The following is a 26,090-nucleotide window of genomic DNA, read 5'->3' as shown; positions in this document are numbered from 1 at the left end:
TGCCCTGTCCCAAGGGGCAATTTGGGGGTGCGGGCGGGGATGTGCTGCCTCCCGCTTGCAGGGACCGTTGCTACCTCATCCCATCTGTCTTTTTTTTTTTTTTCTTGTCCACTTTGCAGGGCAGCAAGGGAGAACCGGGACCAGCAGGAGCCCCAGGAGAAATGGGGTTAGCTGGCCTTCCCGGGCCCATGGGACCCCGAGGGCCCCCCGGTCCCCCTGGTCCCCCGGGACCACCAGGACCAGGCTACGAGGCTGGATTTGTAAGTGATCACGCTTGTGATGGGGGGGTGGGATGAGCTGGAGCAGGGGGCAGACACGGCTCAGCCTCTTCTTCCCATGCCTCCCTAGGGTGACATGGAGGGCTCGGGGCTGCCATTTGCTGCCAGCTCCCCTGGACCACCCGGACCTGAAGGACCGCAGGTAGCTCTGCTCCCACCCCTTCCCTCCCCTCCATCCCGGGCTGCCCAGGGCATCCCCTCCCATCGTGTCCCCTGCCATCACCCCAACCCAACGCTCATGGCCCCCTTCTTGTTGCTTGCAGGGGGTGCCAGGACTGCCAGGGCTGAAGGTGAGGAGCCCTTCAAACGCCTTCCTCACTTTTTGCTGGAGCCAGCCACAGGAGCCTGGCTCCATCCGTGTGGATGCCCCCGGGCAGCCCGTGGGGATGCTCCTGCTCTGACACCTCTTTCCTTGCAGGGGGAGGTCGGTAGCCCCGGGCAGCCTGGCTTGCCAGGACCGAAGGTAGGAGTGCCAGGAGACTGGGATGGGCTGTGTGTGAAGCTGTGGGGTTTGCAGGGCGCTGGGCAGGACCCCCTGTGCTCCCCAACCTGGGGCTCTCGGGAGGATACTCCGTGCTGCATCTCGCCCTTTCCCGCACCTCGTTGCAGGGCGATGCTGGCGTGCCTGGTGTGGATGGCCGCCCTGGCCTGGAGGGCTTTCCCGGACCGCAGGTAGGAGCATCAGGTCCCCCTTTCCAAAAGCACCCCCTCCTCACTCCGGGCAGGGCACCCTTGCGTGCTGCAGGGCTCTTTGTAGCAGCTCCACCCTCAGCAGCCAAAATCCACCCCCTCCTCCCAGTGCCCTCGGCTGCTCCCCTGCTCTGGGACCGGGCTCACCGCATGCCAGGGAGCCCACCCTGCTTGGGGACCCCATCAGCTCGCCACCCTGCTCTCCATTACCTCCACCCAAAAGCATCCCCCCGCAGCTCGGGGTGGGGGGTGGCCTGAAAGGTTTTGCTGAGCTGCAGGGAGGAGGGGGGTCTCCGCTCACGAGCCGGGGTGCAGCCATGCGTGGTGCCAAGCGGGAAGCTCACCCTTGCCTGCTCCTCCTTCCAGGGACCCAAAGGTGACAGAGGCAGCCCTGGCGAGCAGGTAGGTGCCAATGGGCTAGGGACAGGGACCAACCAGCGGTGGCCATGGGGCTGATGGCTTGTGTCTTCCAGGGTGAGCGAGGCCAAGATGGTGTGGGGCTCCCCGGCCCCCCTGGTCCACCTGGTCCCCCTGGACAGGTCATCGCTGTCTCGAGTGAAGATGTAAGTGACGGCTCCTGGCTTCACCGCAGTGGGAGGGAGCTAAAATTGGGGCGGGTGGGAAGGGTCCTGCCCAGCACCCATCGTGCAGGGGAACTGAGGGCAGCTGACCCGGAGCTCTGACCTCTTCAAAGCAAAGGTCAGGGTGAAAACACTGTTTTTTCTCTTTTTCCAGAAGTCTTCGGTGGCTTTGCCCGGTCTGGAGGTAGGTGCCCCCCTGCCATCCATGCCCACCCCTCAGCAGTGCCAGGAGGGCACCCGGTTTGTTGGAATGAGGGGATTTGCTCTTACAAGCATCTCTGATCTTCTCCACAGGGCAGACCGGGTCACGCTGGCTTCCCAGTGAGTTGGTGGCAGGGCTGGGGACCACAGGGCTGGGGACTACAGGGGTGGCCCCGGTGAAAGCTCTCGGCACGCTTTGGTGAAACCTCTGGTTGCCAGTCCTGCTACGCTTTGCCGCAGTGGTGCCGGGGTGGTGGTGATGGAGGAGGGGGGCGGTTTGGGGTCTGCCTTTGGTGGGTTGGGGCTGACACGGGCTCTGTGCTCCTCCGTGCAGGGCCCGGTGGGACCCAAAGGAGATCGGGGGTCGCCTGGTCCCCAGGGCTCCTCAGGGTTGAAGGTAACTGCTCTGAGCCACCTCCGCCCCGTGGGGTGGTCATGCTCCCCGTCCCCCAACCTCCCCGGTCACCAGGTCCTGGTGATGATGCCGGCCTGGTCACTCCATGTCCCCTCGCGCCTCCTCCTCTATTGCAGGGGGAGAAGGGGGAGCCTGGTGTCATCATCAGCCCCGATGGGACCGTGGTCACCGCGAAGGTGAAAGGAGAAAAGGTGGGTGTGCTACGGGAACGGGGGGCAAGTCCCCATGCGAAGGGTGCCAGGTGGTCCCAGTGGTGATGGCCTTTCCCTCTCTGCTGTCCGCAGGGGGAGCCGGGGCTGCGGGGACCGATGGGACCCTCGGTAAGTCACCATCATCATCCTCCTCATATCCCATGGGGAAGGATGAGGCTGATCCAGGGCAAAGGGGGGTGGGGGGGTGCCCCTGCTGTAAGCACCCCCCATCCTTGCCTTCTGTCCCCTCCAGGGTCCCCAGGGACGAGCAGGGATGAAGGGAGAGATCGGCTTTCCGGGCAGACCTGTAAGACCTGCTCCCAGTTTGTTTGTCCCCTTGGCCATCGCCTCCTCCACCGCATCCCCCCCACCCTGTTCGCACGCCTCGCACCCACCGAACCCCAAACCCCATCGTGTCCCTGCGGTGCCGAGGGGTGGGGTGACGCCAGGGTGCCAGAGGTGATGCCGGGGTGTCATCCCGGAGCTGGTGGGGAGATGGAGACGAGGCTCATGTGTGCTGCTCATCCACAGGGACGTCCCGGCATGAACGGGCTGAAGGGCGAGAAGGGTGACCCCGCCGATGTCAGCAGCATGCTGGGCTTGCAGGTGAGCGCTGCCGCGGCCCCCCCGGGCTGCTGACCCAGCACAGGGGGGACACGCACCGAGGGGTTCCCTGAATCCCTTGGGCAAAAGGCGCATGAGCCCCTCTCTCAGGGACTGGTTGCCCCCCTGGGGCAGGGCACAGCCCCAGTTTTCCCCCCCAACATGGGGACTGTCTGCTTTGCAGGACCCTGACACATCTTCTCTCCCCCCACAGGGTCCCCCGGGACCCCCAGGTCCCCCAGGCCCCCCCGGGCCACCTGGCAGCATTGTCTATGACAGCAGCAACGTGAGTAACACCATGGTCACCTCGATGCGGGGCGCTGAGGGATGGTGACCAGGTCCCCCCTGTGCCCCCTGCCCAGCCAGAGGGGGCAGGGGACACGCCGGTGGCATCCTGGCCAGGGCTGGCACGTGGGGCTGATGTCACCATCACGTCAGGGGTCCCCAAGGATGCTGCCATCTCTGTAGCCACTTCCTTTGCATCCCCACAGGCCTTCAGTGACTCCGGCCATCCTGCGCTGCCAGCCTTCCCCGGTAAGGGGGTGTCCCTCTCCCAGCCCCCTCGGGGTGGTTCAGGGACCCACAGCAAGGCAGGGTGTGGGGGATCCCTTTTGCTAGGTCTGGGGCTGGGATGCTGCAGCACTGAGATGACATCTCTCTGCTGCTTCCCACAGGTTTTCACCAGTTTCCAGGACAAAAGGGAGAGAAAGGCGATGCCGGAGCCCCGGGAACCCCAGGTGGGTTACCTGTCCCCGCGGGCAGGGGTGGGCAGAGGGTGGCTCGTGCCCACCTCAGCTCTCCTCTCCCCTCCTCTCCCTCTCTGCAGGCCACTTCCCCTACGACCCGAGTCACTTTGGTGCCAACCTGCGGGTAAGCCCTTCGCCCACCGTGCATGGCTCGCAGGGCTGGCACCCGTCACGATTTGGGGTACCGGGGGTGTGCCCTGCCGCTCACCCTAAAACTGAGCCATCCTGCAGGGTGACAAGGGGGAGCCAGGTCCCAAGGGTGAGAAGGGCGAGCCGGGCAGCACCCCGCTCTATGGTCCCAGCATCTCCGGGCTGCCGGGGCCTCCGGGGCCCCAGGGCTACCCCGGGCTGCCGGTGAGTACCCCACAGTGTGGGGGGTGAGGGGGGCACGGAGGGGGGCGGCACCCCTGGGTGCTTTGCTCCAGGGATGCTCTTTCGCACTGCCTAGGGTCCCAAGGGGGACAGTATCGTTGGGCCACCGGGGCCTCCTGGACCTCAGGGCCCCCCTGGTATCGGATACGAGGGGCGGCAGGGCCCCCCCGGCCCTCCTGGACCCCCTGGTCCACCCTCCTTCCCAGGTCCCCACAGACAAGGTGAGTACCTGTGCCCCTGCATCACCCCCAGCATCCCTCCCCGTGCCCCATGCTGCAGCCCTCTCCATCTCACCCTTCTTCCTCCCAGCTATCAGCATCCCTGGGCCCCCCGGACCACCGGGACCCCCCGGACCACCAGGCACTAGTGGGACATCCTTGGGAGTGAGTTGGGGCTCTGGGGGTGGCAGGGGGTTGCCCGTGGGCTGTGGCCGGCCAAGCCCTGAGCCGCCCACGGGGCTGTGCCTGCAGCTGCGTGTCCTGCCGACCTACCAGGCGATGCTGAGCGCTGCACACGAGCTGCCTGAGGGTGGCCTTGTCTTCCTGACCGACCGGCAAGAGCTCTACGTCCGCCTGCGCGGGGGCTTCCGTCGAGTGCTGGTGAGTGGGGGGGGACAGGAAGGGGCACCCCCTCTTGGGTTGCACCGCCAGGCTCTGAGGGGATGCAGGTGGCATCACCCTGGGGTTTCAGTGGCATCTTTTGGGGATGCTTGGGCGTCCCCCCCCCAACCCTTGCATGAGGAAGAGGAGGGGGGGAGTAGCTGTGATCTGATGTGCCATGTCCTTGCAGCTGGAGGAGCACAACCTGATCCCCAGCTCGGCTCTGGTGAGTCTCCTGTCCCCCATCTCCCAATCCACATCTCCACCCATCTCCAGCCCTCCCCATCTCCAGCCCTCCCCATCTCCAGCCCTCCCCATCATCTCCATCCCTATCTCCAACCATCCCCATCATCTCCATGCCCATCATCTCCATCCCCATCATCTCTATGCCCATCATCTCCATCCCCATCATCTCCATCCCCATCTCCAACCATCCCCATCTCCAACAATCCTCATCATCTCCAACCATCCTCATCATCTCCAACCATCCCCATCTCCAACCATCCTCATCATCTCCAACCATCCTCATCATCTCCAACCATCCCTATCATCTCCAACCATCCTCATCATCTCCAACCATCCCTATCATCTCCAACCATCCCCATCATCTCCATCCCCATGTCCATCCTCATCCCCATCCCTGCCCTGAGCAGCACCAACCCTCAGCCTGTCTCTCCCTCCCTCCCTAGGACAACGAGGTGTATGACAAGCCCCCCAGCGTCCACTACGCCGGACCCCAACCCCCGCTCCAGCCCCGCGGACCCTTGCACCCCCTCCACAACCACGGCCCCCCGCCCACTGCCCGACCCTGGCGTGGGGACGAGGTGGTGGCCAACCAGCACCGCCTGCCTGAGCAACCCCTACTCCACCACCAGCATGAGCTCCTCAACAGCTACTACATCCACCGCCGGCCAGATCCGGCCCCTGTGGCTGCCCACGTGCACCAGGACTTCCAGCCTGCCGTGAGTGCCACGTGCCGGCCAAGGGGAGGTGATGATGGTGGCCAAAGCCATGTCCCTCAAGCCCTATTGTCCCCTCTTGGCAGCTTCACCTGGTGGCCCTGAACGCCCCGCTGAGCGGTGGCATGCGTGGCATCCGGGGCGCCGATTTCCAGTGCTTCCAGCAAGCCCGGCAGGTCGGGCTGGCCGGCACCTTCCGCGCCTTCCTCTCCTCCCGCCTGCAGGACCTCTACAGCATCGTGCGGAGGGCCGACCGCACTGCCGTGCCCATCGTCAACCTCCGGGTACATCTGCATCCCCATCCCCTTCCTGACACCCTGTGGGCTCTGAGAGATGCAGAACATCCCAAAGCCCCCATCCATCTGCATGGCGGTGACCACAGAGCATCCCCTCTCCAGGGGCTGCCGGGGCGCAGAGCTCCTGTGATGCTCTCGGGGTGCAGGCAGGGCTGACCCCCCCCCTTTTTCCACCACCACCCCCCACCAGGACGAAGTGCTCTTCAGTAACTGGGAAGCTCTTTTCACGGGCAGCGGAGCCCCGCTGCGGGCCAGCGCCCGCATCCTCTCCTTCGATGGCCGGGATGTCCTGCGGGATGCGGGATGGTGAGTATGGGATCGAGGGATGGGGTCTGGACAGTGGTGGGCAGCGACGGCCCCCACAACCTTTCTCCTTTCCAGGCCACAGAAGAGTGTCTGGCATGGCTCGGATGCCAAGGGCCGGCGCTTGCCCGAGAGCTACTGTGAGACGTGGCGGACGGAGGAGCGCACCGCCACCGGCCAGGCTTCCTCACTGGGCTCCGGCAAGCTGCTGGAGCAGGTGGCTAGCAGTTGCCAACATGCCTTCATCGTCCTCTGCATCGAGAACAGCTTCATGACCGCCGCCAAAAAGTGACACCCCCGCACCGCCCTCTCATCCCCTGGGTACCCTGTGCCTCCCCGGGGAGGGTTGGGCCAGCCGGCACCCCTGTGGTCCTCAGCCCCTCCATCTCCTGCCCTCGCCCCGCAGGGTTTTCTTCTCCTCCCGCAGACCTGAAGCCAAAGAGTATCACCGCCATCACCCCTGCCCTGGGCGGGCAGGGGATCGTATCCCATGTGGGGCAGGGGAGCTGTGGGCTGGCTGCCTTCCTCCTCCTCCTGCTCCACTTCTAATCCCTAATATTTAACCACTTCAGCTTGTGTCCCCCCGCCTGCTCGGATGCTCTTTTCGGGGTGGCTGGGTGGTAGGATGCTCAGCAGGGAGATTTCGGCGCTGCCGTGCAGTGTGGCCTCCTGGAAAGCCTGGGGGGGTGTTTCTCTGACCTCCCCCAGCCCCGCACTGTCCTCGCCAGGAGCTCGGGGCCGGACCCAAATCCCTACTGCTGGGGCCACAGGGGTCTTCTCCAGCCAAAAGCCTAGCATCCTACCCAAGCAAGGGACCATCCCATGGCTCCTCCTAGATGGTCTCCATCCTCCCCAGGTAAGGACCATCCCACCCAGCTCCTCCATCATCATCCTCACTTCCACCCTGCCCCGGCCAGCAGCTCATGAGCCCCAGGGTGGTCTGGTCCCCCCTCCCATCCCCACTGTGCCCCCCACCCTGGGCACAGCCAGGCCAGTGCAGGGATTGGGGTGATGGGGTGGCCCCAGCGTGGGGACAGGCATGCCCTTGGCGTGTGTTTACGTGCTTGTGCGTGTTGAGCACGCGTGGTACTGAGGGCATCACCCCCCCTCCCCGTGCCACCTTTGCTGCGCTCTAAGGGCCAGGGTGCAGCAAAGCTGGTTTGAATTGGTGTGGGCAAATCCAAGGTGCTAAAAAAAAAAAAAAAAAGAAAAAAAGAAAAATCTGTAACTAGCTTTTTATTATTGTATGGAAATTATTACCATAAAAGCTGTGCGAGTCACACGGTCTCTATTTCTTACAGTCTACTGTATTTTGTGTAATTAATGCAATTTAAAGCCTGTGGATCTTTTATATTTTTTTTTTTGTGTCGGTTTTGTCCTATAAAACATTTTCTAAAGGCACTGAATAAAGAAACGTTATCCTCTTGTAGCCTGGCTCCGCACGATGATGATGGTGGAGTCGGTGGCCGGGAGACCGCCCGGACCCCATCCGTATCCCTGCGTGGCACCCGGTGGTGGCAGCCGTGGGCATCCTGCCCCTGCTCTGGTTGTGTTTGTGGCCAGGGTGGGGCACAGCCCCTGCCCCCATGGAGCAGAAAATGGGTCCCAAGGGGTATGTCCTCAACAGGCCCGTGCAGAGGACCGCTGGCAGGATGGGAGATGAAGCACACGGTGACGGTGACGCTCGCTTATGGAGCAGAGAGCCGGCCGCAGTGGTCACAGTGCCAGTGCTCAGGCTCGCACGGTGCCTGCCTCCGTACTCTTCTCCTGCCCTGGCACCTCAGCGGGGAGCTGGCATGGCTCCCTGGCCAGGGCCAGCTCTGCCGGCTGCTCGCGGCGGCTGTGCCGGATGGCCACGCCGATGCCCGCCAGCAGGTAGACCACAGCCAGCAGCGTGAAGTAGCCGAAATACACGTAAAACTGCAAGAGAAGTGGGGAGAGAGTGATGCTTGCAGCCCCCCCACTTCATCTCACACCATTAAGGGTCCACTTCCATCCTAGGTGACCCCCATCCCTACCTGGGGATGCACAGCCAAGCCTAAGCCCCTCTTGTCAGCCACGATGATGGTGATGATGGTCTTCAGCACAGTGGCGAAGAAAGTGTTGACCCCGAAGACCAGCGCACAGAGCTCTTTGGAGAGGGAGGTAGCGATCTGGAAACTGGGAAAGAGGAGGAGACTGGTGAGCCCCTGGTGCCAGCCCAGCTGCTGGGGTGGGGAGCGGGTCCCCAGGAGTATCACGCACATGGCGATGGGCACCAGGAACTGGTAGGAGCCACGGAAGAGTACGTAGGCGGTGTAGCACAGCCAGATGTTGCTGGTGGTGTTCATGAGCAGGAGCAGCCCCGCCTGGAAAGCCGTCACCGCCCCGATCACCAGCTCCGACCAAAGCGTCCAGCGGATCTTCACGCAGCCGGCGGCAAAGGAGGCACCGGCCCCTGGGGAGGGGATGAAGGATGCTGTGAACATCTCACCAACATGGGACCACCATGTGTCCCCCAGCCTAGTCATGCTCGTCTCATCTAGTGACGCTCTCCTCATCACCACTGCCAAACCACCCCCTGCATTCCCAAAAATGTCCATTCCCAGGGGACGTAGTGAGATGTGGGTGTCCCCTCCACATGCCCAGTGTCCCCAGCCCAGGTGAGCGTACCCAGCAGCGTGGAGGCGGCGTCCACCCCTCCGTTGTACACCCGGTGGTTGTCCATGGCGGGGTAGATCTCGTTCCAGAGGATGTGCACGTAGTACAGCATCAGGTAGTAACCAGCCGAGTTGAAGACCCACCACAAGGACCAGAGCCGGAGCTGGGGTTGCCTGGCCAACGCTCCCACCTCCCGCAGCATACGGCACAGCACCGCCTCCCGCCAGCCCTGCGTCCCCCCACCGCTGTCACCCCCAGCCATCTTGTCCAGCTCGGTGGGTGCAACCCCATTGTCAGCCGCCTCTGGCCGGTTGAAGAAGAGGCTGCGCCGGGGCCGCTCGAGGAAGAGGGTAAGGACGAGGCCGAAGCTGACGAAGCCCAACGAGACGTAGTTGAGGGTGAGGAAGGAGACACTGCCCAAGGTGACGCAGAGCTGGCCCAGCACCGAGCTGGTGAAGACACCCATGAGGACAGAGGAGCGTGAGTAGCTGGCCATACGCTGGTAGCGGGACGGGGCGACGAGGGAGAAGATGTAGGAGGAGTAGGCAATGCGGGCGGCCATGGTGACGCCATAGAAGAACTCCATCAGCTGCATGGCCAGGACAGAGGTACCCAACACCAGCAGCAGCCAGATGGAGATGTAGCTCAGGCTCTGCAGCACCAGCACCGGCTTGTAGCGCAGGTAGTCCGTCAGCAGGAAGATGGGCACCAGCACGGCCATGTAGGAGTAGGTCAGCACCGGTGTGATCACGTTGGTCACCTGCCGTTTGTGCAAGGAGGGGCTGAGCACTGGACATGTCCCCGGGGGATGCCCCCAGCCTGGAGGAGCGTGGTTTGGGTAGGTACCAGCCGCTGAGCCCCATGGCAGCACCTCCTCAGGGAGGAATGTGGCCTGCGGTGCGCTCGGCCGGGGGTCTGGCTGAGCCTCGGCTCCCTCCCGTGCCGGGAACGCAGCGTTCCCACGGACATGGCAGCCTGCTGGGACCGGGGCCAGCATCCCTTGGTTGGGGGACGACATGTGGCTCCTCCTTGTCTAACCCCATCGTTGCCAGCAGCCCAGCAGTGCCCAGCCCTGTACACCGTGCCAGCATGGGAGTGTCTCCCCAGTGGGATGGGACGGGGCTTCTCCCAGCCCGCTACCCCCAGGCTGGGCAGGGATCAGGCATCGCCCCCCAAAAGTGGTTTCCAGCCCGAGCATGACATCTTACACTGGGGAAAGCTGACCCTGGGACTGAGGGGACAGGGTGACCTCACAGCCCAGCACGATAGGGACACACTGCCGGATGGACACCTGCCACCTTCTCCTCCCCACCCAAAAATCACTGCCACATATCACTGCATGCCTCCATACCCCAGGACCACAAGAGGATGCTCTGGCCAGCCCCAGGGTGGTGATCGTGGCTGGAAAGGGGGACACCGGGGGTGGGACAGGCTGCCCACAGCTCACCTCTGCCTGTGTGAAGTTCTTGTCAGCCCCCAGAAGATAAGGGGTGATGAAGCTCTCCCCAGGCCGGATCTGCGTCATGAAGCCGTAGAAACAGAGGTAGAAGACCTGTAGTTTCCAGCGCTTGTCCGGCGCTGTCTCTGATGCCGGCTTTTTGGTGTCGTCCTCCTTCTCGGGCATGGCTCTGCCGGCTCTGCAGCAGGACGGCGGCATTATCCTGGGGACTGTCAGCTAGACGGGCTTTGCCGGGCCAGGCAGCCCCTCTCTGGCCACAGGCTCTCTCCCGACGCATGGAAAGCCACGTCGCTGCAGTTCCTGGGGGAGAAAGCAGCATTTGGCATGGGCTCAAATTCCTCCGTCATCGCAAGGCAAATAAATACGGCTACCTTCTCCCCAGGAGATGTTCTTGCGAGAAGAAAAGCAGCCGCGCGTCTCGCTGTGCAAAAAGCCGGGGTGGGGGGTAGGGGCCCATTTTGGACGGCATTTGTAAACCCCGTGTAAGAGAGCGTGGATGCACGAAGCGCCCGGACCTGCGGCGGGGCACCCTCGGCTCCCACCGCCTCCTTTTCCAGCCTTTCAGGAGTCAGTCGGGTTTTACCCCCTCCCCGTAGCGACGCTTCCCTCTGAGCCGAGTCACTCCGCTGCAGACGCAGAGGCAGAGGGGTGCGGACACCCCGCGCCGGGGATGCTCCGGAGGGAGACGGAAGTGGTCGTGGGGACCGTGCTGGTTGTGAAAGCGAGTTAATGTGCACACCGGGCGCAGGGCCACCCGGGTTACCCATCGGCTGGGCGGTCGGCGGGACCTCAGCGAGTCGCAGGTAAGCGGCTGCTCCTTGGCTCTCCCCCGGCCGGACGCGATGCTGGGGCAGCATCGCCCGGCCTGGGAAGAATGCACCATGCCACGAGGTTCACGGTCTGGAGGGGGATTAAATGCTCAAATCCTGACGTTTGGCTGCAGGGAAGTTGGCAGCGCTGGGCAGGCCCGATTAGCGGTCACGGGATGACGGTGGGGAAGGGAGAAGGCTTGGCCCGCGCGTCCTCCCAAGTGCTCCCTACTCCCACGACAAGTCAACGATGGCGCTTTTCGAGCCATAAAAATCCACGTGTGCCAATCCATGTCACGGGAGCAAGGTCTAGAAACCCGATTACCCTGCTAATTGCAGAACGACTAATCGTGGTCATTAAAAAGCAAGTCCATGGTCCCAGTCTGTGCCCCCTGCGCTGCTATCCTGCACAGTAAGGCTCAGGGGCTCACCTCTGAAGAGCCCCCCCCCGATAACTCACACAGCTAATGGGGAAACGAGCCAGCGTCAGCGCCGCTGGGGGAAAGCCAGTCATGATCGAAACCAGCAGCGGGAAGTGGGGTGCCCGTTTGCACCAGTGAGGACTCACCGGTCCAGCAGCATTCCCACAGGATTTCATCACCGGTGCCTGAGCATCCGTGCACGTCCCGGGGCTCCCAGCTGGGCAAAGAGCCCCGAGGTCCCTGGGGAGCGGGGCAGGGAGTCGGTGCTCGCTTACCACCAGCCAGCTATCGCCCGGAGCCGGCACTGGCTTGGGTGCTGGATGGAGCATCGCAGCCCCCTCCACTGCACCGGGAAGGGCAAGGGGCAAGGGGCAAGGAGCAAGGGCTAAACTCCCCCTGAATGCCAGCCCCAGCACCGCACTGTGCCTGCCCGGGGCCCCTGCCAGTCACAGCTACCTGGACTATGCCCCATGTCCCCAAGCCAGGCTGCGGATGGATGTGAACGATCGTCACCTCCAGCAGCCACTCTCTGTGGGGCAGCCACCCCACCACGTGCTCTGGGATGCCGACGGGCTGTTTTCCACCCTCTGCTCCAAACCCATTTGGGAAGCAGATGCTCCCCGTTTCCTTTCGTGTCCATCCTGGATGGCTACAACTGCTCATCCCTGGCCCAAATGAAACCATTCACATTAAACCTGGGATACAGTTTTGTGCTGCTGTTTCAGTGCCACCATCTCTGGGAGCACCAGCTCATAACTCCTGCCATGCGTGTCCCCACACATGCAGGGACCCCAGCCCCGAACCCATTGGGCCAGACCCAGCTCCACCTCTCCAGACCATGGGCGGAGCTGCCACCACTCGAGGTGAGCGGGTGTGAGTCCCAAGGGATGCTCCCAGCTCGGTGCTGTCCCCCCTATCCCCTGGTGCAAGCCAGGCAGAGGCGAGGGAGCAGAGCACGGGCAGTTATCACCGTGTGAACCTGGTTATCGCCAGGTTATCATGCTCTGACCTCGACATGGGATCGCCATCATGCTATGCGGTTGTCAACCTGAGGCCATGGGCGATGCGGGTGGCTGAGCTCCGGCACAGCTCCGCAGGGAGCCACGGCCACCACAGTCCGGAGGGAACAGCCCCGGGGGGACAAGAGGGATGCTCTCCCCACAGTCACATCGGTGATGCCACCGAAGCATGACACATTTTGTGGGGAGCCGCTTAGTGGGCAGGAGATGGGGGTGCACGAGTTCCCAGGGCACCTTCCCCTAAACGGGAGGGGGCAGCTCCCCAAAATACACCCTGGCCCACCGTGTGGGCACCTGTCTGCCTCCCCCCCCCCAGCACCCAAGGGATAGGTGGCTCCTTCGGGTGCTGGGGGGTGGTTAGGGGTGCACGTGGTCGAGGAGGGTGTTTGGGGGAGAAGGGGGTTCGCGGCACCAGCTCACCCTGACACAGGGCACCCCGCGTACCCTGGGGGCACCCCACATCCCCATCATCCCGGGGGGCACCGGGGGGGAACCCACATCCCCGGCATCCCAGGTACCCCTGGCACCCCAGCACCCCGCACCCCGCAGTCCGGGCCGTACCTGGGGGGCAGCGGGCATGGGGGCGGCGGGCCGTACCCGCCCGGGAGCAGTGGCGGGGGTGTCCCGGGGCTCCCCGCAGCCCCGGAGCCCCGCAGCCGGATCCGCAACAAGGCCAGGAGGAGGGGGAGGAGGAAGAGGAGGATGTGGGGGGGGCCCTCGGGAAATGTAGTCGTGCCCCATATGCGGGGCGGCGAGGAGACTACAAGCCCCATAGTGCAGCGGGGAGCAGGAAGGGGAGGAGGAGGCAGAGGAAGAGGAGGAGGAGGAGGAGGAGCTGGGCCACCCCCGGGGCAGAGCTTCGCTGGCAGCGTGTGGTTGTGAGTACGAGACGGGGAAATCCACCTCCCACCCCACCCCCCCAGTGATTTAGCGTCTCCCCTGCCTGTAGCTGCTTGGATTTCTTTCTGGCCCCCATTTTTTAGGGGGGGGGGGGGGGGGGGGGGATTTGTTACAGCCTGGGCTGTGCCGCGTCCCGGAGGGTCCTGGACGTGCCGCTGCCTACCGGGCTCAGAGCAAAATTGCCGAAGCCCCTCTGCCCCCGACACATCCCTTATAGGGTGAGACCCAAACATCAGGACAAGGCGGGACTGCATCGGTCCCAGAGGCAAGAGCATCCTTCGAAGCAAACTTAAGCGGAGGTGGAGACCCTCGAGGATCGGGCGCCGGGGCTGATGCCCCCTCATCTCCCGGGAGATGATGCATCTTCTGAGAGCATCTTCTCCTCCCCCTTTTCCTCCCCCTCTCCCAGCACTTACCCTACCAGAAGCAAATGCAACCTGACAGGGCTCGGCTACTCCGCTGAAATATTTATATGTTCCCGCCTGGAAGTGCGGCAGCGGGATCCCAGATGTCTCCAGATCGTCACACCCTCCTGCCCAGGGCTGTGAGGGGTCCAGGCAGCTGCACCCCAGCCTGGGGTCTTCCCACCCAGGGACCTCCTGTCCCATTGAGCCCCTCAACACCCATGCGAAGATGCTCACTGCCGAACCGCTGCGGCAGTTACTTCACTTGGGTTTTTCTCCCCCTTTTCTCAGCCAAACGGATAGAGCCAGGGTGTGTTATTTACTGGGAGGACGTTCCAGGTCCTTTAGTGACAGCACGTTTTACTCCCCAAAACAGTTTCCTCCCTGAGGAGGACACCAGGACACCAGGGCAGATTTGGTGCTTCAGAAGAAGCCGGCTTGTGTCACCTCCCAGGCAGGCGCTGGGCCTGGGGAGGATGGCAAGACCCCAGCAGACGTGTCCGCAGGCTCCCCGTGCCCACCTTGTACCTCCCCCGGGCTGGGGCACAGCCCTTGGTGGGACCTGTCTCTCCATCCCTGTTGCCAGGATGGTGGCAGGGTTGGGTCCCTTGCTTATGTGCAGCAGGACCAGGGCGCAGGAGCACCCCAGGGTGTGGGTCCGGGGTGATGCTGTGCACCCGAGCAATGCCAGCACCCTGGAGGCAGTGGTGAGCCTGATCAGTGTCACCCTGAGCAGTGTCACCTGGGATGGCCACCCACCCACCCCAGTGTGTGTCGCTTGGCGAAGTCATGCTGCTGCTGCTAGCCCCATTCGCTGGCTGGCCGGACTCCACTCAGCCTGGGATAGCACCCTGGGGTGCAGGGGCGGGGCTGGCAGATGTGTTTGTGCAGAGAGGGCAGGGTGCTGGGGGCACAGGGCACCCCATCCTCCCATCAGACGGCTCATGCCAGGGGCGGGGGCAACCCCCCAGGCCTGAGGGCTGGCATTCCCTGGTGCCTGGCTGCTGGGGCTTGGGTCTGGCGCTGGGACTTGGCTTCAGCATGAAGGATGGGGCTGGGGCACGGTCAGGGGCAGGGTCAGGGGCTGGGGTAGGGCCAGTGTCAAGGGCTGGGGAAGAGGTAGGGGGCTTGAGCAGGGTTTGAGACATGGGCGTGGGCTTGATCAGGGTCAGGGGCTGGGGCAGGGCAGGGGCAGAGACTGAAGGAGGAAAGGGGCAAAGGCAGGGGCAGGGGCAGAGAAGGGAAGGGGCAGGAACTAGGGCTGGGGCAAGACAGGGGCTGGGCAGGGCAGGGACCAGGGCAGGGAAGGGCAGAGACAGAGGAAGGTCAGGGGCTGTGAAGGGGACAGGGGCAAGGGTTTGGGTAGGGGCAGTGCCAGCTGCAGGGGCAGGGTGAGGGACAGGAGTAGGAGTAGGAGTAGGGGTAGGGGTAGGGGCTGGGGCTGGAGCAGGAGCAGGGGCTGGAGCAGGGGCTGGGGCTCAGGCTGGGACCTGTCAGGGGCAATGGCTGGGGTAGGAGAGCAGCTGGGGTAGGCTTAAGGGCAGGGGCAAGAAGTGGGGCTTGGGCAGGGAAGAGATGGGGCAGGGGCAAGGCAGGAACACGAGCTCGGACTGGTCAGAGGCAGGGGAGGAGCAGGGCCAGGAGGAGGAGTAGGGGCAGGGGTATGGACTGGGGCTGGGGCAGGGGCAGGGGCAGGAGCTGGGACCTGTCAGGGGCAGAGGGAGAGTGAGGTAAGGGGCAGGGGCAGGGGCAGGGACTGGGGCGGGGCGGCGGGGGGGCGGGAAGAGCCTGGGGGGCCGGGCAGGGCTGGAGGGGCCGGGCGGGGCGGGCAGGGCTCACCGGCTCGGCTGCCGCCTCCCTGGGAGCGAGCCCCTCCGCGTCCTTCCGACCCCCAGCTCCGACGCTCCTCTCCTGCAGCCCTGCCCGGCCCCTGCCCGGCCCCTGCCCGCTCTGCACAGCCCGTCGCTCCGTCCGACCCTCCGTCCGTCCCGGGGCAGGTAGGACTTTGCCTTCTCTGGGGCGTTGTTTGCTGGGCGGGGGCGGGCTCGGGGGGGGGCCCGGGACGGAGCTCCCGGTGCCGGAGGGGCTGCCCCGCACCGGGCGGCCGCACGCTGCCCTGGCCCGGGTCCGCCCCGGGCACGGGGGTGGCGGGTCCCCCACGCGGGGACCCGGGTGAGGGTCTTGGGGGTGGTGGTGGGGTGGGGGAAGCAGCCCCTGCGACGGGGAGGGGGCTCCCGGTGCGGCATCACTCCAGGAAGCACCCCGGGAGCGGGAGGCGAGCACCCTTCAAAGCCCGTGTGGCTCCGCAGAGCGGTGGGTCCCCCCTGTCCCCATCCCGAGGGGCTCCTCCCACGCCCTGCCACCTCCCCGAGCGTGCGTCTCTGCGACGCCGCTGAGAGTTTTCCGTCCCTGACTCGCAGCCCGGGATGCAGCTTGGCTCGGCGAGGTCTGGCCTCTGCCGAAACAAGCCCCAAAGTGCTGTCCCCGTGGCCCTGGCCCGCAAGTGGGGGACTGCAAGGGAGGTGGCTTGCCAAGCCCCCCGCCCGCCGCTGCAGGGAGACGTGTGCGTGGGGACGGGTGATGGCAGGGGTGCTGCACAGGCAAGCCCTGGCCACTGGCTTTCGGGTGGTGGCAAGTACCCCACGGGGTCCCGCTGCTGTCGGTCCGGTGGTCGTTTCTGAGCCGTGGCTCCAGGTGTGCCGGTCACCAAGCAGCTCATCAGTGCACCCAGCCGGGGCGGGTGCAGCCCCAGCATCAGTGCCAGAGGGAGGAAGGGGGGGGCCCAGGCCTTGTTTCTGGAGCACAGACCTTCAAGCTTCCACCGTGGCAAATCATCTCCTGGGAGGCCATTTACCCAGCCGGGACCTTTCTGTCCTTCCTCCAAAATTAGGCTGGTTCATCAGCACGTGCCCCAGGGAAGCACAGGGTGCTTTGTGCTGGGGTTGCTCCCCGCTCCCCACTGGAGCCATCACCCCCCATCCCATGGAGCTGGGTTGAGAGGGGTAGATTTATTTGGGTATCGCCTCTGGGGCAGCGGGCAGCATTTATTGCCCAGCTCCTCCTGTTGAATCACCCCAGGGGCTGGGTGAGGCCTTGCTTGACTCATCGTGGGGAGCGGGGGGCCCGTGCCACCCTCCCCGCAGCGCTGTGCAGCATCTGCCAGCGGCTGCTGCGCTGCAGAGCGTCCCCACCCCGGTGCGGATGCTGCATGGCCCCCCGGGAATGGCGCAGAGCCCCGTGCCGCAGGGCGTCCCCAACCGGCTTGCAGCACGGCGAGCCCCGGGGCAGATGGGGCAGCTCTGGGCCGTGATGCCCCAGGGGTTCCCACGGTGCTGGGGGTGTGGGGCGAAGCCGGGTGCTGTGGGTTCAGGCGACCCAAGCTTTCCAGGCCTGCAGCCGTGGACGGTGCACACTCTCTGTCCTTGCGATAGGAGAGAGCGTTTGCACATCCTGAGGGATGCGGTAGCAAGGGAGTGGGTGGTCTGGGTGGGGGATGCACTGGACACTGCTCTGTGCCAGTGTTTTGGGGGGGCTGAGAGGTGGACAGGGGTTCCTGAGGGCAGAGGGGATGGATAGCAGCACCTAGTGCAGACCGGCTCTGTCTGTAAGCCAGTAGCCTGGGGATGCGTGGAGAGCCCCGTTGGAGGTGAACAAGGCACCCAAAACGTCTGGGACCTATTCCGTGCTTCCTAGGAGCATTTCCATAGCGGCCTCTGGGAGGATGAGAAAGGGAAACCCCTCTCTGAGCTTGCTTTAAATGATGGCTGAGGAGGTGTAGCTCTGCCATGAAATTCAGGTGCTGAAACCGCTGCCAGGCACCGCTGGGGTGGGCTGAGTGATGTGAACCCCTGGTCCGTGCGGCTGCGTCAGGAGGCTCCAGCCCAGGTTAGCGGGTACAAATACAACCCCTGGCTTCTTTCCCTTCTCTTTTCCGTGGCCCCAACAGAGCATGGGCTTGTTTCAGGGCTGGAGCTGTTTCCCTCCCAGCCGATCGACATGCCTGCGTGGCGAGGCTGCGGTGCTGCAGCCACCCCTGCATGCATGGTGTCCCTCCTATGGGGCAGAGCCTGAGGAGGGGGATCAAATATCCCCAGACCCCCCCTGGTTGCTGCAGGGCTGCCCTGTGGGAAAGGGGCACAGTTCAGGCAGCTGCTGCCAGCGCTCATGGCAGCGTCTCATGCTGGAGACTCGTGCCAGGCTGGGGGACAGCATTCGTGTCCCCAGGGTAGACCCTTTGCTCCCAGCACTGGGGCAGGGATGGGAGCATCCTTCAACTTCCCACCCCGTCCTGGTGCAGCGATGCCCGTGCGCACTGGCACGGCCCCAGGTTGAGGCTCTCGCCTTTCCACGCTGCAGAAATAGGTCTGCATTTAATCAAGTTGGCAGGCAAACTGGTGCTGGCACCTCTGTGGTTGTCTCTGGGGAAACCAGAAGAAGAAAAACTCTTTTTAACACAGAAAGTTCCTCCTTTGAGTGTCCCCAAGAGGCTGTTTTCTCTCGAGGAGGGAATATGGGATTTTCCAGCAGGCAGGTTCCCCCTATTTTGGGGGAAGCCCACCGAGACCCAGTGCTCCGATTGATGGGGAGCCCTTTACAGGAGCTATGGACGGTTGGTGACTTCCTAAACGAAGCAAGTACTCAGAGTGCAAAACCCAAACGCTTGCCTCTGGAAATGGCAAAACGAAGCGCTTTGAATTTTCCACCTTATTTTTTTCAGTTGCTTCTTCCCTTTGCTGATCCCCAAACTCTGGCCTGTTTGGGCAGAGACACACAGAAGAGAAATGCCATTCCTCAGCTGGGGGCAGGTGGGGGAATGTGTTTCCAGCCCTCTCTGGTCCGTCAGCAGCCCATCACCAGGGTCTCGTGGCGTGTGCCACCCCAGCCTTGCCAGGGGAGTGTTGGCATCGTGTCCAGCAGCCTGGTGGGTGCATGTGGTGGGGAAACCCAGTGTTGACTGGAGGAGGAGAAAGAGGGTCTGTGTGCGAGGGCAACCAGCCGGCTTCTCCCAGGAAGGGGTTAATCCTGGAGCTCCTGTTCTGGTATCCTATTGCCTGCCTGCTTTGGGTAAAAGCTTTTCTGGATTGGTTTCAAGGGCATGGGCTGGAGGATGACTCAGGCATCCTTGCCACCAAGGAATAAACCCTCTTAGCCAGCCTTTCCCAGCACAAGGTGATGGTTTCCTGAAAATCCAAGTGCCTTGGAGGGCCCGGGTCTGCTGGCCCCGGGTGTTTGGGAAAAGCAGTGCTAGGAACGCGTTTGTTCTTAGGGAACTGCGGTGGTGGCCTCTCCGGTGTGGGTGCTGGGTGATGCTGAAGCACCCGTGTGGGTGTCCCTGGGATGGGGACATGCTGTGGTGGGCACGGGGTGAGCATGGTGCTGCCTGCGGTGCCAGCACAGCCTGCCTGCGCCCGGCTCAGGATGCGAAGGGAGCAGGGACTTTTCTTAAAAGCCACTGAACGATAATAACTGAAGTGACGCGTTTGGGAACATAAGCATACGTGCTGCTGCAAGAGCAGGGAGCAAATGCTCTGCTTATTCACAGAATCACAGACTGGTTGGGGTTGGAAGGGACCTCTGGAGATCATCCAGTCCAACCCTCTGCCAAAGCAGCGTCACCCAGAGCACGTTGCACAGGGTCGTGTCCAGGCAGGTTTTGAATATCTCCAGAGAAGGAGACTCCACACCCTCCCTGGGCAGCCTGTTCCAGTGCTCTGGCACCCTCAAAGGAAAGAAGTTTTTCCTCATATTGAGACAGAACTCCCCATGTTTCAGTTTGTGACCATTGCCCCTTGTCCTATCACTGGTCACCACTGAGAAGAGTCTGGCCCCATCCCCTTGACACCTGCCCCTCAGGTATTTGTAAGCATTGATAAGATCCCCCTCAGTCTTCCCTTCTCCAGGCTGAACAGACCCAGCTCCCTCAGCCTCTCCTCGTAAGAGAGATGCTCCAGTCCTCTGATCATCTTTGTAGCTCTCCACTAGACTCTCTCCAGTAGTTCCTGGTCTTTCTTGAAGTGGGGGGCCCAGAGCTGGACACAGTTACTCCAGGTGTGGCCTCACTAGGGCAGTGTAGAGGGGGAGGAGAACCTCCCTCGACCTGCTGCCACGCTCCTCCTAATGCACCCCAGGACACCATTGGCCTTCTTGGCCCCAAGGGCACATTGTTGGCTCATGGGGAACTTGTTGTCCACCAGAACTCCCAGGTCCTTCTCTGCAGAGCTGCTTTCCATCAGGTCAGCCCCCAGCCTGTACTGGTGCCTGGGGTTATTCCTCCCTAGGTGCAGGACCCTACGCTTTCCCTTGTTGAACTTCATGAGGTTCCTTTGAACTTCATTAGGTTCCTGTTCCCGGTGTTAGTGGCTGAGCTGCCATTTGTGAGGGGTTTCTCCTCTGCAATGTGCAGCTTTTCTCCACCCGTGGTTTGGAGCTTCCCCAAACATATTCGTAGGGAACATGGCACGAGCAGAGGACTCACGGACACACTGACCCACAGCTGACTGCTGCTGGGGGTCTCTGCCTTGAGCTCTTGAGACCTTGAGACCTTTAAACCTTCCCCCTTGTGCAAACACCCCATGACATGGGCTCTGTGCCTGCAGGTCCCCCCCCTTGCATGTCTCTGGTTGTGACATTTTTGCTCCATCACCCTCACAAGGATTTTGGGGGTGTGGGGGGTTTGCTGCTGGGTAGCTGAGTGCCTGGGTTGCGTCGGGGCACGTTTGGAGGATGCTTTCACCCCGACACAGCCTGATTCTCATCCCTTTTGTCCGCAGGGCAAGAGCCGCCTGCACCGTCACCTTCCCAACGCCGCCAGATGTGCCTCCAAGTCGCGCTGCGCAGGGGACCGGCCCCAGAGGTAAGGAGGCAGGAACGGCCCTGCCGCAGGTCTGGGGCTGCACAGGGGACTCCAGGCATGACGGTGGCAGGTCCTTCCCCAGCACAGGTCCTGCCGGCTGGTGGGGAGGCCAGGCCAGATCAGCTCCGTGCTGTGGAGTGGTGGTGTGTGGCTGCTCCATCCCCTCTTACGAGGTGATGTTAGGAAGCTGGAGGATCTATGATGAGGTCCCCGCTGTGGGCCACCGCTGGGTTTCAAGCCCAGTCAGCCCGAAGGCAGTGCAGAACCCACTCGGCCCATTGTGCTCCTGAAATGATCAAAAATGAGGACTTTTGGTGATGGCAGTGGGTGAGGGCATCCAGGTTTCTTTGCCTGAAGGGAACCTCTCCTCCCTTTTGGGTGTTTTGGGAAAGCCCACAGCAGAGCCCCTTCCGGTGCGTAGGTGAAAAACAGAGGGCTCGGAAAAAGTTTTGAGGTTTCAGGGTGAAATTATGTCATGCCAAGCAGCCTGATTTGGCTCTGGAGTGATGCTGCTCAGGGCAGGAGCTGGACCAGAGACCTCCAGAGATGCTCACAGCCTGAGTCGCTCCGTGTCTCTGGTCTTCCTTCAAATACGGAAACGATTCACTATTTAAAGGCTTTTATTTGACTGATAACATGAAGGCGATGTTTTGGGGAGCTGTAGAGGAGACCACAGGGTGTCTGTGAAACAAAGCCCTTCCCTGTGATGGTGCAGCTCCGCGGGGCAGGCGAGCCTCTCCGCTGTGGTTGTCCATGGCTGCTCCATGAAATGCACCTGGAAGCTCAAGAAAACGCAAAGTCCAAAGCCAGCGGGCAAAATCTGTATGTTTCTGATGTCTCATCGCTTTGGGGGAGATTGTCCCGATCTGGCTATGTCGGATGCTTTGTGTCAGGGCAGGAGGATGCCTCAGGGATGCTCAGGGTGGGTTCCCTAAGCTTGTGCAGGGTGAGGGATCTTGCAGGACACAGGAGGCTGTGACGGGGAGGACGGTGAGTGCATGGCGAGGTGCAGAGAAGCAGCCCTGTAGCATCATTGGGGTTTTAGTATCTGCTGAAAAATCCACCTAGGGGAAACTCTTCAGGCACCTCACTGGTCTGGACACCTCAGTGACTCAGTTTTCCCACCTGGAAAATGTGTTACCCCTCCAGGGGACAGATGAGTGAGGGACCTGAAGTTGCCTGGTTTTGCTGCACAGCTTGGGTGGATGTGGTCCCCAGAGCCACATGCTAATAGGTCACCCTCTCTCTCCCGGGACATTTCCTTGCATGCGGGCTCTGCGCCGGGGCTCTGTCTCCCCAGGCAAGTGGCAGATGATGATGTGCCATGCTGATGTGTGTTACACCTCAGCCAGGGCTTCACCGAGCTCTGCTAGCCATCCATGCTCCTCCATCAGAGGACTAGGGTGCAAACTGTGCCCAGATGCCACACGTCACAGCCTGTATGGTCTCCATCCTTGCCCTGGGTTGCAGCCTCCTCCTTTCAAACATTTGTGAGAGCTAACGTGGCTGTCATTGACAGTTCTCCCCGCTGTGGCTAGAAAACAGGCCAGAGTTTTGTGGGTAGAGCTTGACAATATCTGGCAAGACATTTCTCCCTTGCCAGCACACAGGAGTAGACCCTGGGGTCTTCTTGGGCTCACCTCTACTCTGAGTCTTTTGGGCAGAAACACCCTTCTGAAAGGCACGGGGTGGGCTTGGCCATGGGTGATGTCCCAGGGAGCTGCTGGTGGCATCTGCTGCTGGGGCTTGACTCCGGCTCGGATGCTTTGACACCATCTGGTTACATCACTCAGAATCCTTTCAGTGATGTCTAGGTTTTGGAGAGAGCGTCAGCATGTTTGGCTCTTCAGATCCCACACTGAGGACCCAGACTAGCCCACTGCAATGGACCTAATCCCTGTCCTTCCTTGAAGGTGAGGAAGGACCAGGCGTTCCACAGCAGAGGTCCATCTCATCCTGGTGGCTGTTCCGAAGGCTCCCTAAGTCCACTAAGGACTTCTCGCGTGCAGTGAAGTCTCAGCCCTTCGTGGCCAGGGAGCGCTCGGGAAGTTTTAAAAACTCACCAGATGTGGTTTTCCTCAGGGAGACCCCTTGTTTCCCTGGGTAGGGCACTTATGGCTTAGCTTGCTGTGACCTAAATGAAATATCTGCTTGTCCCAAAACCAGGTCTCTACCAGGTACCCAAGCCCTGGTGCTGCCTCCTCTGCCCTCGGGGATGCTGGTGTCCCTCTGGGCATGTCAGATGCTGCTGGCATTTGCCGAAGAGGGAGGAAAAGGTGAAATGCCGAGCTTCCCCCCCCCTCACCAACTGATTTGTCCTCGAGGAGATTAGTCCCCTTCCCTGGCTTATGGGGGGATTTGCAGCTGCTCCATCTGCTCGAGCCCGGCAGGTCAGCGGGTGCCTGGGAGGAGAAGCCGGAGCCCAGCTGCTGTCCCTGCTCCCAGGCATCCCAGGCAAAGCAACCCCTGGGTTTGCACCCCCAGGTTGGGCATTTCTGGCTATATCTGTCAGAAAGGAGCCCAAAAAAACCCTGCAGCTGTCCAGGTGCAAATCCTGCTTGCGATGTGATTTAGACCTGAGGGCATTTGTCGATGGAGCTAATGAAAACTGTGCAGAGCAATGGGAGGTTTTTAAAGTTTTCTTTGGCTGGTAGAAAGCCTTGAGGATGCTCAAGGACCTCCCCTTCCACCCAGGATGGTCTTGAGGAGATAATTGCCCTGTAAAACCCCCTTGGCCTTTGGGAAAGCAAGCAGGTGGGTGGGGAGGAAAGCATCTCAGTGCAGGCTTTCCCAGCTGGACCCACGACATGCCTGTCAGGGCTTTGGGGATAAATGGAGGGAGGTTTGCTGGCTCACAAGCACTTTCAGAGCCAGATTTTCTGGAGGGGAAAACTGGGAGGTGATGGAGGTGATATGGGTCTCTCCCCTCTCCCGCTCCGTCGCTCCTGTCTTGTCACCAGGCGCCGTTTGAAGGTGGTGGGTAGCGAAGAGGCTGTAGGTGAGTTAAGGAAGAGCAGATGACAAATGGGCTTAGGGAGGCTGGATTTATAGGGACTGACTGAACTAGGTTTGTGGAAGCAGTGGTGGGGGGCTGCTGGATGATGCCAGGGGCTGGGGCTTCACCGAGTGCCGTCCTGCTCCCACGCTGTGGGGACCAGGGGACATGGGAGCCTTTGCCCATGCCTGGGTCCTGGCTGAGAGCAGGTCTGGAGTGCTGCTGGACCCAGGAACATGCTCCCACCATGCTGCTGCCTTTTTGGCAAGCATGGGACCATGTCAGACCCCTCTGGACCCCCTCCTGGGGATGCTCCCAGTAGGACAGCTCTCAGAAAGCACCGGTTTCTCTTCTAATGTGTCAGAAAATCACAAAGAGGGGAGCTCCGGGCAGTGGAGATGAGATGCTGAGATGCCAGCACCATCCCCATCCCACTCACTTACAGCTGCAGGGCCGGGGGAAGGGGGCCACGTTCACGCCCCCGTGCCCCCTGACTCCATTCTCCTTCCCTTGCTGTTTCGCCAGGAATATTGTTGGAGGCTGCCAGGTGTCAGCTCAGAAATCTTTTAACTTTACCTCGTCTCCCCAAATGGACAATGTCTCCGCTCATTAGGTACCTGCCCAAGGGGCAGATGTCAGCTCCGCTCACGGCTTTTCTCAGCTCGTCTCTGCCCAGACTCTTTGACGGCTTCAGAGCGCTCAGGTCCCATCACATCATTCTGGTTTCTGCCTGTGGACCTGCCCGTTCTGCCTTCCCCGGTGGCTGTGCTCACCTACGGCCACCCCAGCTCGGCCTCACCACCTCCCCCTCTTGAGGAGTAGGGTTTTTGGGGATGTTTTGTTAAAAAGGCTGGAAAATAACAGGCACCGGTGGCACACGCATGACGTGTGCGTGTGCAGAGCTGGAATCGGTTTTCCTTGCCCGGGCAGCGCCTCGGAGGAGAAGCCATCGCTTGTCCTTTGAGGCTGATGCGTCCCGACAGCTTGTTCACTGGGACATTAAAATCGTTGCCTCTGTCTGCGTAAAACACCCAGGAAGGCGGATGATGGGAACACAGGTCAGGGGAGGATTGTTCTCTCCCCTGCGCTATGAGCGGTGGCACCGAAAACCCCAAGCAGCAGAATAAAGCGAGTCCCAGCGGCGCAGGGGCTGCTGCACCCCGTCTGGGTCCCCTCTGACACGAAGGGTGCCTGGGGAAGCAATGCGGACGGAGCCGTGTTGCTCAGGTTCCTGTCTATAAGGCGCCCCATAACTCAGGGATATGGTAATATGGTGGGAGAACATCCCCATCCAGTGCATCCCTCACCAGCCACATGGCGCGTTTTCCCAAAGAGCTTGAATTTTTTTAATTTGCGGGGGGGGCGGGGGGATATGTAGTAGGGGATATGGGGAGACCTGCTGGTATTTGGGATGGTGGGATAGGGCAGCGTGTCAGGGTCCTGAGGGGGCTGCTTCTGCATCTCCAGCCCAGAGTAGGTGCAGAGATGGAGACATTCTGTGGACAAGGCTGCTGAAAATCTGGGTTTGCCTGAGCATGCCTTGCTTTGAGACCCCCTTAAAAATGGTTCCTGGCATGATCTGCTGGGTTGGGCTGGGCAGCAGAGCAGCGTGTGAGCTGGGGTGCTCTGGATAGCCACTGAGACAGTGCCAGGGGCAACCCCCGTGCCTAGGTGCCACTTTGGATGACTGCCGATGTCTTCAAAAGCAGTGCTCACCAGCTTGCTCAGCCTGAGCAAAAGGAGGGGAGTTGTCACAGCCTCACAGGACTGGGGACAGGACCAGCTCATGTGTGTAAGTATCTAGCAGCTCACCTCCGAGGCTGGGTAAGAGCGGGGAGCAACACACAGTTCGTTCACCTTTGCATCCTATTGATGCCACGTGGTCAAAACCTCTTCAGAGGATGTTTGGCCACATACCCGTGATTCCTTCTTACCCACTTAAGAAGAAATGTGAAATTTTGAGCCCACTGGAACAAGGTGGCGGAGTCTTCTAACACCTTGGGGTGATGTCAAGCTGAGGGTGCTGCTGACCCCCTGGGAAGTGCTGTCCTACATGGGGTCTATGCTGCTCAGGGGGCCTTGGTGCCTCTCTGGGGTGAGTTAAGGATGTTGAAATATCATAGTCTACAAAAGCTGACTTTTGGGGAGACTGGCCACATTAGTGCATTGGAATTAATTGCATCCTCAGGTGCTTTTGTCTGGGAGCAATAGGTGTGATTTTGCTGAGTTCTGGACACCTCTGCCACTCTGCTGTTCACAAGCGACTCCTTCGGCATCCTGGGTGACCCCTCGTGAACGTTGCTGACCAAATTTGCTAATGGGACCTAGACCACGAAAGCTAGCAGGTGAGCTGGC

General features: G+C 61.8%; 3 protein-coding genes across 9 annotated transcripts in view; 2 read left to right on the top strand and 1 right to left on the bottom strand.

Annotated features, from left to right (window-relative positions):
- The window catches only part of COL18A1 (collagen type XVIII alpha 1 chain), a 43,197-nt gene extending 35,534 nt beyond the window's left edge, over positions 1–7,663 (top strand). For 3 of the 4 annotated variants that reach the window (XM_068407269.1, XM_068407267.1, XM_068407266.1), the window contains 27 exons: positions 120–260; positions 349–420; positions 542–568; positions 697–741; positions 888–950; positions 1,335–1,370; positions 1,442–1,531; positions 1,704–1,733; positions 1,844–1,870; positions 2,085–2,147; positions 2,282–2,356; positions 2,450–2,485; positions 2,610–2,663; positions 2,888–2,962; positions 3,174–3,245; positions 3,451–3,493; positions 3,634–3,696; positions 3,786–3,829; positions 3,937–4,059; positions 4,154–4,298; positions 4,387–4,460; positions 4,548–4,676; positions 4,867–4,902; positions 5,366–5,638; positions 5,722–5,919; positions 6,122–6,237; positions 6,313–7,663. In XM_068407269.1, the coding sequence (XP_068263370.1) occupies positions 120–260; positions 349–420; positions 542–568; positions 697–741; positions 888–950; positions 1,335–1,370; positions 1,442–1,531; positions 1,704–1,733; positions 1,844–1,870; positions 2,085–2,147; positions 2,282–2,356; positions 2,450–2,485; positions 2,610–2,663; positions 2,888–2,962; positions 3,174–3,245; positions 3,451–3,493; positions 3,634–3,696; positions 3,786–3,829; positions 3,937–4,059; positions 4,154–4,298; positions 4,387–4,460; positions 4,548–4,676; positions 4,867–4,902; positions 5,366–5,638; positions 5,722–5,919; positions 6,122–6,237; positions 6,313–6,526 (2,364 nt within the window). In that variant the 3' untranslated portion in view covers positions 6,527–7,663. The remainder of the gene's footprint in view (positions 1–119; positions 261–348; positions 421–541; positions 569–696; positions 742–887; positions 951–1,334; positions 1,371–1,441; positions 1,532–1,703; positions 1,734–1,843; positions 1,871–2,084; positions 2,148–2,281; positions 2,357–2,449; positions 2,486–2,609; positions 2,664–2,887; positions 2,963–3,173; positions 3,246–3,450; positions 3,494–3,633; positions 3,697–3,785; positions 3,830–3,936; positions 4,060–4,153; positions 4,299–4,386; positions 4,461–4,547; positions 4,677–4,866; positions 4,903–5,365; positions 5,639–5,721; positions 5,920–6,121; positions 6,238–6,312) is intronic. The other variant, XM_068407268.1, reaches the window with a different exon arrangement.
- SLC19A1 (solute carrier family 19 member 1) lies at positions 7,454–13,287 on the bottom strand. 2 transcript variants are annotated; one of them, XM_068407270.1, is made up of 6 exons: positions 13,145–13,287; positions 10,322–10,633; positions 8,887–9,634; positions 8,479–8,671; positions 8,253–8,394; positions 7,454–8,154 (listed from the first exon to the last, which is right to left on the bottom strand). In XM_068407270.1, exons 2-6 carry the CDS (start codon positions 10,529–10,531, stop codon positions 7,966–7,968), a joined length of 1,482 nt encoding a protein of 493 aa, XP_068263371.1. In that variant the 5' UTR covers positions 10,532–10,633; positions 13,145–13,287; the 3' UTR covers positions 7,454–7,965. The 2 variants fall into 2 exon arrangements, with proteins under 2 accessions (XP_068263371.1, XP_068263372.1); XM_068407271.1 differs by lacking the exon at positions 13,145–13,287 and adding an exon at positions 11,711–11,780.
- A 112-nt stretch (positions 13,288–13,399) lies between these two features.
- The window catches only part of PCBP3 (poly(rC) binding protein 3), a 66,107-nt gene continuing 53,416 nt past the window's right edge, over positions 13,400–26,090 (top strand). Inside the window, exons 1-3 of one of the 3 annotated variants that reach the window (XM_068407670.1) lie at positions 13,400–13,461; positions 15,805–15,884; positions 20,658–20,740. The gene's annotated coding sequence lies outside the window, so the exon portion shown is untranslated. Of the gene's footprint in view, positions 13,462–15,782; positions 15,885–20,657; positions 20,741–26,090 lie in introns of all 3 variants that reach the window. The other 2 variants (XM_068407671.1, XM_068407672.1) reach the window with 2 other exon arrangements.

This window comes from Nyctibius grandis, chromosome 9 (genome assembly GCF_013368605.1).
Source record: "Nyctibius grandis isolate bNycGra1 chromosome 9, bNycGra1.pri, whole genome shotgun sequence".
Lineage (NCBI taxonomy): Eukaryota > Metazoa > Chordata > Aves > Nyctibiiformes > Nyctibiidae > Nyctibius > Nyctibius grandis.
This window is presented reverse-complemented; position numbering and strand designations above follow the sequence as displayed.